The sequence below is a fragment of the Pseudonaja textilis genome, chromosome 5 (assembly GCF_049901715.1).
Source record: "Pseudonaja textilis isolate UNSWEBS1 chromosome 5, rPseTex1.2, whole genome shotgun sequence".
Taxonomy (NCBI): domain Eukaryota; kingdom Metazoa; phylum Chordata; class Lepidosauria; order Squamata; family Elapidae; genus Pseudonaja; species Pseudonaja textilis.
In genome coordinates, this window is record NC_141994.1 from 52,927,172 (window position 1) to 52,940,906 (window position 13,735).

Sequence of the window (13,735 nt, forward strand, 5' to 3'; positions counted from 1 at the left end):
TTCAGATGCACAGGAAGCAAAAAATACTATTTGCACCAACCAAATCACACATTAAAATTAAGACAGGTTTTAGAAAAAGGAGATACTTTTGTCTAGCTCTGCACAGGATGGATAAAAGGACTTGTAGGGCATAGTAAGACCAGGAACAAGTTTCTACCCCTGATTTAGTTTATCGTGAATATTTACACATAGTCAGACTGAGGTTAGTAGTCTGCCAATTCCAACCCATTTGTAAGAAATGCCAGCAATTGGGCCAAGTGAAAATAAAGACCAAAAATAAATAAAAGTTTTGCAATTTTAATACAAACTAAATATAACTGCAGTTTTAAGCGTTTTTGTTTTTGGGGGTGGATTTGGCCCTCAGTATTGGAACATTGCTAAAGTCAAAATTATGGCTTTTTGTTTACTGTTGTGGAACAGTTTTTCATTTTCATTCAGTTGTGAAACTTTCTGATATGCTTCTCCACCCTTTTTGAATGAGATTTGAGTTTGCTTTGAAAGATACCCGGTTCTTCTTATTCATGGCACTTCTTCTGGGAAAGTTTCTGGTGTTTGTTTTCTAAAACAGGTTATATCTTTGATGTTTTATGAGTTCCTCCAGATTTCTTTGTTTCAAGTTACTTCCCTCCTTCCTGCGATGTGTCATTTTGGATGACAAAATGCGTGAAGTTCTGATACTTATAGATATTCTGTAACTACAAAAGGTTTTATTTAAACTATTTGCTGTTTTCAAATCATTATATCTTTCATGCTATCTTTTTCCTCATTTTTTTGAGTACAAAATTTAGGAAATATTTAGCAACATTACATCCTTGTTCCTACTAATAAGACACAAAGTATGTGTTGTTTATATCATTTGTAAACATTCCACATACTATAATCATCACTGCTCTAAGAGAGAAAAGTAATTCAGGATTCTACTACAGAACTTCTAAAACATTTGCCTCTCTTTCTCACACACAGACATGCATATAAGTATTAACATTATTAAATGTTGCTTCCTAGGAGACTCCTTTAAATCATTTAACAAAGTCTACACAAACAAATTTACTTTGAATGAACTAAAATATGGTGCATTATTTTTCTAAGTGCAAAAAATACAATTTTCAGAAACTTTTGCAGGATACAAGCCAAGCTGTCAAAGTACAGCAAGTGTGAAACAATGAAGGATATCATTCTTTAGCATGCAGGGTTCAGGAAGTACGCATAAAAATCCTGTTATCACATGTGGGTAGGAAGGGAGTTGCAAATGTACCTGTCCACCCTTTGGGCTTACGTAACTGTAGCATAAATCATTTAGGATATAATTGCTTGATTTTAATTACACAGGCTCTCTTTGAATCTGTGCATCATTGAGCAAATAAATATTATCTTCTAATCTCCCTGTTGAAAGATTGTTTCTTCCAGGGAGAAAAATGGACAAATGAAATTGCACTACATACATACATTTAAAGCATCCTAGTTATTGTACAAAAGAATACATCAAATTATTAAAGTAACATATTGGATTGATACTTGATTTGTGATGCCAAAAAAGGGAAGTGCTTTTTTTTCAAGCTGACAGTATAGGAGTTGCAAAGCATATTACATTTTTAGTTTTTTTTATATAGATATATTGAGGATTCAAATGTTGCAGCAAACTGTTAATTATTTATATGCAGATTCTCGTAATAGCAATAGTACTTAGACTTATATACCTCTTTATAGTGCTTTACAGACCTCTTAAAGTGGTTTACAGAGTCTAGTACAATAAATTATTTTAAAGTCAATGCTAAAAGAATGAATATAAGGCGTTTCCATCTCTTGACTCTTATGCATAAATAAAGCATCTTTTGCTTCTTGATGCTATTTACCAAGAAAAAATGTAGTACAAGAGTTTAATTCTAAAATTTCCTCTTTTGCAGTTTAATCTATATTCTTTTTGAATCTTTTCAGCCTCATAGGCAGATGGCATCAAGATAAATAATTGCAGAAAAATAAAATGTGTACATTGCAAAGAAAAAGGATAGCAAATCCAAAACCCTGAGGACACACTTAAATTAACTTGTGTTGACTTCAGAATTGTCCCACTGATTGCTCTTTTTGGATTACTGTGGTAAAATCTTTAACAGTCCCCCTAACAGTTTGTATCACTTCTAAATACAGATAGTCCTCAACTTATAACTTAATGGCACCTGGAATTTCCTTCATAAGTCATTATGATTGTAATGGTTTGAGGCATCTACCTGAAAGATCCAAGCGTTATGACATGTGTTGTAGTGGTCATTAACAGATTTCAGGGATCATTAAATGAATGAATGGTCATTCTACAAACCCAGTGGTCATTAGGGAAATCAATATATTCCTAAAGTGGGGTGGCTTTTTTGCCAGAAACTGTCTGAAAAAGCTGAAAACTGGCAAAACACATCATAAATTGGGCTGCGTGACCACAGAATGCATGAGATGATACAGATGAACTGATTGCCAAGTGCACCAATGGAAATACCCAGTTATGGGACTGCGAGAGAAAAGGTATGCAGCCATTGGAACTCTAGAACCAGATCTTAGGTTTGCCCTTTTTGGGGGGAGGGGTCCATTGTAACTTTGAACACTTGCTAAACTACTGGTCATAAGTTGGGAGTTAGCTGTAGTAGATTTGAGTTTTAGATGTACATTGTGGTCTTTCTACCCTAAAGCTATATATACAGAGACAACCTGGCTTGGGGATCAAAAAAATCGATATGTGCAAGCAATTTAACTGTCCCAGCCTTAACTTTCAAAATCTTGCGCTTCTAACAATGGAAAATCCTCTGAAATTTCCCTGGTTTTGATTTGAAATAATTTGGAATAATAATCATAGTCATATCATCATCATCAGGATCATAGTTATTCTGCAGTTTGGATCACTCAATAAACCAAATAAACATACATAATTTATAATACTTATTATCTATATGTAATGAAGGAACTATTAAAAGGTAGAAAATGCTTTAAAGCAATTTTGATACATTTAAGCATATTACCCAATGGCAGAAATATACTTCTCTCCATCAGGGATTTTTAGTTTTATTCTTTCCTTTCCAAACTAAAATTCTGTTCCAAACATAGATTATAATTCCAGCTGTATCAAATGACTATTTTTAAATCAGAAATCAGATGGGCTTAATAAATATACAAACTTAATTAGGATAGAGTGTTGGGGAAATGAAATACATTTTAAAATCATTTTATTTTTTATTGTTGAGTCTTCAACATTAAATTACATTTATCTCTAGTTATAATTTAGATGTTCTTTTAAATTGAAAATTATGTTTTTGTGGAAACACCAAATGTAGAGAAACAACCAGAAATTCTACAATTCTGGAGAAACTATTTGTACCTAAAATTAAAATTGTAAGAAATAAAAATTAGAGAAATTATGACAAATCATCACAATAATTCAAAATTCAAATTGCCTAGAAGGGACGTCATCTGTTAATCCATCAAGTATCCTTGTTTGTCTTCCTAAGACCACAAACCATCTTTAGTTGTGGCAAGTACTGCACTTCCCTGCACATACAGAGACAGTAGTATGCAATATGGGTTAGGGTTAGGTTACAGTAGGAAGAGGCCGCAGCTGTGGCTAGGAAGGCCTTTGCACAGCTTCCTGTTGGTTACCAGTTGTTCCCTTTCCTGGACTACAAGGTTCTGCACAAATAATTCATGCTTTAGTCACATCCTGAATGGACCGGGCAATGCACTCTACATCTGGCTGCCTTTAAAGAATATCTAGAAGATATAGCTAATATAGAAAAGTGTGGACAGTTATGTGTACTCCTCAATCAGCACATGTTACTGCTCTACAAGCTGCAAGTTTGATTCTGGGTTCAATTTATGATCCTGCGCTTTTAAACCCTTCCTGGCTTGGAACTGTTTATTTGAGGGACTGCCTCTCGCTGATTATGTTTATCTGTCCCATTAGAGACAAAAGAGATATGCTGTGTTCCATTTGCCAAGGAATGCTACCTATTGAGGCTGAGGAAAAAACCCTTTTCTTTTGTGGCACTCACCACTTTGGAATATGATTCCACACCAGAGATCACGTTGCCTCTCTTCTCTCTTGGCTCAGCACATAAGGTCTTAAAGACTTGATTATGTCACTGGGCGAGGGGTCAAGGAAGTGGGGCTGAGATGTCCATCGGCTACATTAATTTATGATTGTTTGCTCCTGGTTGATTTTTGCATGAATTGCTTTTTCTCTTTTCTTGTTTTTTATGTTTCTATATTTTCTTTCAACACTGTTACACTGTCTCTGGTATTATCATGAATTAGAGATGCCTGGCATATAAAATTAAAATACATAAATCCAGAATTTCTAGAGGTATCTGCGTTCATCTACCACGTATCCTGATTTTTTTCCCCAAAAGACGACAAATGCGGGATTATTTTTACTCTCTCCAGTAATCTGAGACATGGCATTAAGAATGAGACAAAGATGTTTTCCAGGTTCACAGTAAAATAAACATGCAAGAGAGAGCAACCAAGGGCCATGGTACTACAGCAACAGCACTTCGCTCTGAATCTTTTATTAGAATGTGTATAGTTTACTATTATTATGTTTTGCTTTCTACTTTCAAATAAACTTGGTAGTCATATTTTACTTAAGGAAATAGCAATAATGCCATATATATTCATCTATGTGCCATCATCTTGGATAAGCCAACTTTAGAATTGTTAATCAAAATGATGAAAATGCACCATCTGGGCGAATAATCCAACTCCTTGAAATTTTTGTATTTTTACTTTTTACAATTGGTTCTATCTATGGGTGATGTATTATTTATTATATTTTGAATCAAATATTTGAGGGACTGTTTACTTGCAGAAGCGGCTTATATGGATGCATAACTGTATTTTAAAAACCTATTATCATATAATACTTGCATGTAGGCCCATCTGTGGTTAAAATAAGCCCAATTTTTCAGGTGTACTTTGGCATTCCTAAAATTATCATCTTATCTAGAAGTCTATACTATTGTTAAATTCTATGGCCATTTGGATAGATAAAAGGCTTCAAACTATAATTATTTTAAACATTGCTGGGTCATTGCAGACTTGTTAAGATTTCCTTGGATAATGTTATTAGGAACTGCAGCTCTTTTAGTATATTTTTCTATCTTATTAATACACAATTGTGAAAAGATGTTCAGCAGGAATTCTGCAGTCATGAGAGGACTTAAAACAGAAGAATTGACTTCCGCGCCGGGCGCTGCACTGATGCGCGGGCTGAGGAGCGGTCGCCGCTCTGAAAGGATCCGATTTTTCACTCGTTTGGTGGCTTCAGGAGTGTGTCAGACCTCGGAGGTAGACAGATGAAAGAGAGGAAGACCTGGAGATCTCGGGGTGGTGCACGCGATCCCGAGATTACAAGAGAATCCCCCAAAAACAGCAGCAGAAGAAGGAGATCGTACAGATTGGAACCAAAGACATGGCAGCCTAGTGCAGATTAAAGAAGAAGGAAAAGAAGCTAAGCGTGGAGAACAGCAGCAAGTGAGTGGCGAGTGGAAAGGTGAACTTAAAGGAAGATTTCCAGAATACTGATTTTTATACTACAAAGGGAAATTGAAAATTGAGACTGCAGTCCGAACAGTGTAGCGGAGCCAGCAGAAATATCGTGAAGGAGTAATTAACTAAAGAAAGCTTGACAGTAGTCGTGCTGATTAATGGAGTGCTGAAAATGGAGGAGCTGAAGGGTGAGACAACAAGCGCTTTACTTTTATCTTGGGAGTTGAAAAGTGGGTTGTATAACCATATTTTTGGCGCTCTGACGCCTGAGAACTGTGGGAAGAAAGAGAAAGTGACAAATGCGATGTGTCCAAGTGGGACAGAGAGATCTGAAGAAGGACTATCTGAGAGTAAAAACTGAAAAGAGAACAATTGACACTTTGAAAGATTGCTGAAGGAAAGGATTGAGGAAAGAAACTTTATAATTGCAATATTTGTATGATAAATCATGATAATGAAAAAGAAGAAATAAGATAACTAAGATTTATAAGTGAACTAGGACTGTGTGGAGAAAAAGAATAAAAAAGGAGCAAGAAGAAGAAGCCAAAACAGAAAAGGAGAAACAAAACGGTGGAAGTGACTGCAAATTTAAAGAGACATTTTTAACTCTAACTAAGAACTGTAATAAGGTATTTATCAAAAGAAGAAGAGGAAGAAGATGATCCATGGACATCACTCAACTGGTCAAACATAGATGTAACTAAATAATATTGGTAAACATAATCTAATAGATATATATGTGTTAGAATATTGAGCTAAGAATACTGGTTAATAATTTTTGAATAACTGACAATTGAAAGTGTGTTGTATAAATATAGGAACTCAGACCTTTAAATAATAATCATATAGTGAGAAGCTGAGGTATTTTTATTCTGAGGTAAGCATATAATTAAGAACTCTAAAGAAATAGATTAATTGATATTTATATATAGATAAGAATCTAATTACTTTAATGAATTGGCTGCTTTAATTTAATTAATTAAGCATATAAGACTGATGATTTTATGAGTAAATATATCTGTATTTGATTAATATTGAATTTCAAGTATTGTAATAGTTGAATAAGTTCAACAAGAAAAATAGAAATAAGAGCGATTGTGATTTTCCATAATAGAATTTTGGTAATTAATAATATCATAATATATGTATTAATATTACTATTGAACTGAAAAGGAGAAAATAGTGCTCACTAGGGATAGTTCATGCAGATTGAAAAGAGTTACCATGATAAAGTTAAAATGGTAACAACATCAATTACAAATGTAAAATCAGGAAAGAAAACTTACAACAACTATGTCTTCACCCCATAGCAGAGATCTATAGATGCAATGCTACTGGCAGAAAAACTAGCTCAAAGTCGCAGACAGCTCAAAGCTTGCAGACAGTGTACAGGCAATGCTCACTATGATGTAGGAAATGATGGCAAAAACCCATGCATTGATAGCGAGGAACCATGAAGACACAAAACAGATGAGAACTGAAATAGGACAAGTGAAAAACAAAATACAAAATTTGAATAGTAAGATTGGAAGATGCAGGAAGAAGTGATAAAAATGAACAGAAATTAAATTTATTAGAGGCAAGAACAGAGATGGTGGAGAAGAAGTTAGAGGATTCAGAACAAAATTGAAAAGTGCTTTTACCGCAACTCCGTGGATTCGATGGTACACATGAATTAGAGAAGGCATCATTTCATCTTTTAGGTCTCAAAATGTGGTGGAAGACAGAAAGGAAGATTTACGCGCAATTATGACAAATCTGAGTAGCAGCAGCGACAGAAACCCAAACTGAAATTGAATGATGTAGACGGTGTCTACAGAGTATACACACACTGCAGGAGGAGACATAGACTACCCCAAGAGGTTCACATTCACCTATAAGGAAGACAAATACAAGACTTGCTCTATAGTAAGACCAGATATGAACCACTTGTATAAAAAGTCATGAAGTATAACTGAAACAAATACCAGGAAAGTCAGAGAGCAGAGAAGGGGCGCCAGTTTTTATCAACTCAACTTATTAGAAATGGTATTCCGTCTAGGTGGCTCACCCCAGAGGGGCTGCTCGTGGGCAGGACAAAAATATACAAAATTGATACAATTGAAAAAGCACAGGAATTCTTTGTGAACGGCACCTAGGACTCAAGTGAAGAACAAGAAAGTAGAGATGACTAAATACAAGAAGTGGAACAATTTCTCTGGAGAAAAGAATCTGATCACACCTGAACTCCCAAAACTAGATAGGTGGAAGGTAACAGACTTAAGAAGAAAGCCTAGAAAAAGAATGAATGAGAAATGGCTCACACAGTCAGCAAGACACTGATAGAGAAATCACTTTATTTTCAATAATATCAATGGTTTGAATTTATCATCAAAAAGAACAGATATTTCGAGAAACTCAAAAACAAAACGCTGACATAACTTGTAATTCGCACACATGCCCAGACAACTGCCAGACCTCTTAAAGAATATAAATTTGGGTAAATATACCCAGCACTTGCAAACAAAAAAGGGGGGGTATTGTGTGATACAAGACTATTGCTAACATAAACATTAAGACGGAGACTGACATTTTCAGCAAAGGCTCACAAGGATTTTCATACAGCCTGTGTCTGTTTTTATCACTTAGTGTTACAGTTTACCTGTGCTCTGTTGAAAACCCAAAGTAGGTGATGCATTGGGACAATATTTCTGATATACACTCCAATAAATTCTTAACTGGGTACTATTTTATTTCTTTTAATGCTAAGAACGTATGCTTAATTTAGAAGGATTGATCGAAAATAAGAAGAAACACTTGTTAGAAGTTAACAAATATAATATATAAAGATCAAGAAGGGAGAATGCTCTTTATAGAAATAAATGTAAACCAGAAAAGATGTTATTAAACAGCAACATATGCCCTCCAAATACAAACCAAAAGACTTTTATAATAGACTTCACCATAAGTTACATTAAACTAATAGGCGCTTTTTTGCCAACATCAGCTTTTACCAGAGCAGAGGAAGAACAACACACATAAATCACACAAAGATCAAACGAATCGTAAAAAAAAAAAAAAAAAAGAAAGGAAAGAGAATACCCTCGTCTTTTAATAATATGGTAAGAGAATTTAACTGAAAAGATGTGTGGAGAGAATTAAATCCAAATAAAAACAATATACTTTTTTCGAAACCCCACCACTTGGTCCAGAACAGATCAGATATGGGATGAACCCTGTGCTAATGGAAAATATTGAAAGGATCAAGATTTTGCCAAATCTATGGCTGAATTACAATCCCATTCAAATTAAATGGAAAGGAAAGAGAAAAACTGAAGATGGACATTTAACAATACCATATTAAGAGATAAAGAATACAAGTTGAAATGATAAAGAAAGAATTGAACGTATTTTTTGAAATAAACAAAGAGGAACATAATTTCTCAAGCACAGAATCTTGGGATACGGCCAAAGTCTATGTGAGAGGTCTAATTATTAAGTCATTATTAAAAAGAATAAAGAAAAGACGTACCAACAAAACATACGGAGGGAGAAAAACTGCTGAAAGATTTGGAAACAAGTAGACAAAAGGACCCAAACAATTCAAACATTAAGTAAGAAAATAGATCTGGTAAAACATAAGATAAATCTAACTGTACAGGAAGATCTGGCATGAAAATTAACTAGCAAAACAAAATTATTTTGAAATGAAAATAAGCTGGGGAGGTGGTTAGCCCACAAAATAAAAAAAGAACAAGAAAAGAGAATGATTGCAGCTCTCCAAGATCAGGAAGGGAAATTATGTATGCAGGACCCAAGAAAAGAAATTGCTATGAGTTTTTTATGAAATTGTATAAACAAGAAGAAATACTCAGAAGTTAATCTATTGATCAATATTTGAATGAAAAGAAACTTGCTCAAAATTACTGATGAAGAGAAACAATTTTGAATAATAAAATATCTATAGAAGAAATTAGGAAGGCAATTGGAACACAAAAAGCAAATAACTGCTCCAGATGTAATTCCTTCGAATTTATAAGCAATTCCAAGAAACAATAGTGGAGATATTGGTGGACTGTGCAGTACAATGAAGCCCTGAGAATGCTAACATGCCTAAATCATGATGGAAGCATGTATTACCCTATTTATAAAGAACTATCAGACCAACAAAGACCAAAAACTATAGACCAATATCACTTTTAATGGTGATTATAAAACAATGGCTACAATATTAAGTGAGAAAGATTAAAGAGAGTGGCTGGGCAGAATTATATCACTGGATCATGAATGGCTCTCCCCATAGGCAAATAAAAACAAATACAAGAACCATTATGGATATATTAGAATATTATGGTATATACTCAACCAAGACAATATAACGATATTTTTAGACTTCAGCAGAAGGCATTTTGACAACCTGAATTGGAACTTTATTAAACAACTGATAGGCATAGAAATTTGTGAAAATTTTATAGAATTTATTAAGACAATTTATAAATGTAAACCGCAAAAATATTAATAAATGGGAAAATACAGATACCATAAAGATAAATATGAGTAAGACAAGGCAGCCCCCTAGCTCCTCTATTGTATATATATTGGCAGAAGAGACTCTCTAGTACAAATTAGGCAAAAACAAGTGGAGATTAGAGGACTAAAATTCATCTGTGGCCACAAGGTCAAAGTTGTGGGCATCTGCAGCCTGTCCAGTTTTATGACTGCAGAAGTGCTGAAATATAAACTTGGCCCATCTCCGTCAACTATGAAGTTGGTCTGACTGAGGCCATCTTTGAGGCTTCAGTGTTGCCACAATGATGAGTTAGGAAGGGGAATAGAGATAGCTGTGGGATTTGTAGCAAAACAATATAGCTTCCTCTGGGAATCAAGACATTCCCTCACATGTGGCTGGAAGAGGAAATGAAGTTATCAAGCAACCAGACAGAGCAGTGATTGGACCATGTGACTTGATTGTTTGGGAAAGGGGGAAAACTTACTTTTAATTAGTAAAACCATAACTTAGAGAGCTGCTATTGGTTTTTACTAGTCTGTTAATATGATATATCCCATAAAAACTGTTCTTTTTAAGGAATTCACCTGCCACGAGTTCAGTTTTCTATGGGTGTGTTAGCTTGGAGCCCTGATATTAAACTAACTTCCACTGTGGCAACACTGTAAGCCTCAAAGATACTCCCACCAACTGTGCCCTTTGTCCCCTGCTACCCACTGCTCTGCTACTCCAGCTCTCCTTCATTGTATTCGCTTCTACTTCGATGAAGGTACCCACGACTGCTGGGCTAGCTGCAATTGACTTTGCACTGTAAAAGTCAAAAGTCCCCAGAACTGTTCCAGAGTGTGAATGAGTGACGCTGGGGTCATCAGCTGTCAGCAAAAAGGCGGGGGAGTACAGGGGTTTGTGCTTCAGGGTGGTGTGAAACTAGACTGACCGGGGCGCTTCCCAAGGCTGACGAGCTGCCGCAGATCTGCAACGTTCTGGAGCTGCTTTTGAGAGCTTACCTTGCACGCCAGTACGCTTTGCTTTATGGTTGCATCACTTATGACAGAAATCGAGTCCTGTGCCAGTCATGACCACGGTAAGCAACTCTTCATGAGATTCTGAATTAAAAGCAGCCAGAAGGAACATTTATTAAGTTTTATACAACCAAAAATATATTATGTTTTTCAGGCTTAGATCTTTGTACTGCATGCAATTTATGCCTCGTCTCCTATTTATCATGTGGGCTAAGATCCTGCTACTCAGTCCCTATATGGTATGATTGATTCTGTCCCAAAATGTGGTGAAGAATTTGTTCTTTCATCTTGACAATAACATCCTTTTAACATTCTTTCTGAGATGCAGAACTATTTTACGCTAGCGCATATTTAAATCAATGTCTACATTTATTTTTTTTCCTTTTAGGAATGCATGTGGATCCAAAAGCCACCCATACATGCTTTCTTTTTCATACTTAGTATATATGCACTTTCACAGCCTCTCCCACAGAATAATTAGAATCTGAAAACAGACCTTTCTTAATAATTTGAAGCTGTTTTCAATCCTCATGAATTGTCTGCTATTTTAAGTTCCTTTGTCTCTTTTTAAAATACATATTTAAAATTACATCCAGCCTTTATTAACAGATAGTCTGGCTGAGCTGATCTCAAATTCAAAGTCATGATATAAAAAGAATATAGAAATAAGCAAGTTCATATTATAGAACATGATGAAGATCACCATTTCTTTTTTCCTGGAAGGATATAGGTTTTATACAATAAATCTTTGTAATCTTGTTTTTGAAAATGTGATAATGGACTTACTGTTCATGGGCAGGAACTAAAATAATTTGGCATTGTATCCAGAAGATAGAAGAAACATATTGTTCATTCTCCACCTAAATGAAAATAGATTAATATTTTGAAAATACATACAATTCTATTCCTGAATAAATCCAATAGTAAACCAAATGTACGCCAAACAAAGCCAATGTTTCATAGCATGTGAATAATAACTCATCATTATTCATAAAATATTTTGTATTGTTGTTGGTGAAATAACAGGCAGAATCAACCTAAAATAATAATAAACATTAAATTATATTTATGATAGCCTTTTCTGTATTTTCCTCTACTAGTATCTGATAGTAAAACTAAAATCACACAATGAAATTAATAGAAAGCCCCTACTTCATTTTAGCTAAAGATAAGACTTAATGATTCAGTATACTGTGGAATGAAAAGTAATATATTTTGTTATCACAGATTTGAGGTGCAATGACAAGAAGAAGAAATATCTAAATACTAAGCATTAAAATGATTCAGCTGTTGCATATCTATGTTTGAAAATCTTGCATCTTGTATTTTAAAGAAATGACATGCGTATAGAGGCAGAAGTTTAGTTCATTCTGAAATATGGATGTGTCTAGATGACCACATGTTGCCCAATTTGATCTTGGTAACTCTTCAAATCTTACCTCTGAAAATGTAATACATATTCTCAAGTGACTGTCCAATTATGATAAAAGATTGGCTATTGTTTCCTCTGTTCCCATGGTTTTTAGGTAGGGTGGGGGTATCTACTCAGATGATTAAAGGGCGGTATGGTTACTGAGTGATTGAAGGCTGTTTGCGGAAATATGGAAGTTCAGGATTCAGAGCAATATAGCAAGCGTAAGTGTTTCTTTGGAATCAGCTGATGGAAATAGATCATGAGTTCACATGTCTTATATATTTTAAAAATTTTATACTATAGTTTGTATATGAAATTAGACTGTATATGAAATTAGTTTGTGCACACACACACATACATACTTGCTTTCTGATACCTGTGCTTTGGCTACAAACTATGTGATCGGCTTAGTTTGGGGAGGAATAAGGAAATTTTTTTGCCTCGCCTACCAGCCCATTGGTGATTCAGTATTCATCTGGCTGCGAATCCTATCATTGTGGAGAGAGTTGAGGCTGTTTGAAACTGAAACAGTATTTGCTGTGTGAGCAAGGAGACAGCAAGGAGCTCATGTGGCTTAGCTCAACTGTTCTGTACTTCAAAGCTGCTTGGTGCTGTGAAACTAAAACTAAAATTCCTCTCCTCTGCTTGTGTTTTTGCATTTGGAACATATTTTTTTTCAGGTGGGAGGGAGGAGTAGAATTCCTTAACATCAGACATATTAATAATAATATAGGAAATACTAATTTCTGATGGTCATTTCCTTCAAAAACCTTCTTAGTGAGCACTCAGAAAAAGGTACATACATGCCAACTCTAAGTTTGTAGGTCATTGTTCTGAGATTTTGTGATGCCGTAGAATGCTTTTTTCACTTTTATATATATAGATATATATATTTTATGTTGCTCATTCCATGTTTTATCAAAGATCATCAAATCTATATTTATTTTCTTGAATCCTCCTTATAGATTACTTTTATGTACTTTATTTTAAGAGTAATGATCGATTTCCTGAATTTATAGGCTGCAATAATCCATCCAGCAAGGACAAATTAAGGATGAACAAGATATGGTTCACATCAGACGGAGATTGAGTTTATGTCATCTCTCAGCCATCCTCATATCATCACCATATATGAAGGTTAGTGGGACATCATTTATATTGTTTAAGTTTTCTTAAAATCAGTTTAAATACAAGCAGATTTTTCTACAATAGCTAGTTTTCAAACGTATCTCTTGGATGACATGGTTAAGGCATGTTCATGAACAAAGCATCACAGATCTTTGACATAGA

General features: G+C 34.7%; 1 protein-coding gene across 1 annotated transcript in view; it reads left to right on the forward strand.

Moving 5' to 3' along the window:
* Positions 1 to 13,735, forward strand: part of NUAK1 (NUAK family kinase 1) — a 62,262-nt gene that overhangs the window by 17,388 nt on the left and 31,139 nt on the right. Inside the window, 2 exon segments of the mRNA XM_087935608.1 lie at positions 13,484 to 13,523; positions 13,526 to 13,582. Of these exon segments, the coding sequence (XP_087791734.1) occupies positions 13,484 to 13,523; positions 13,526 to 13,582 (97 nt within the window).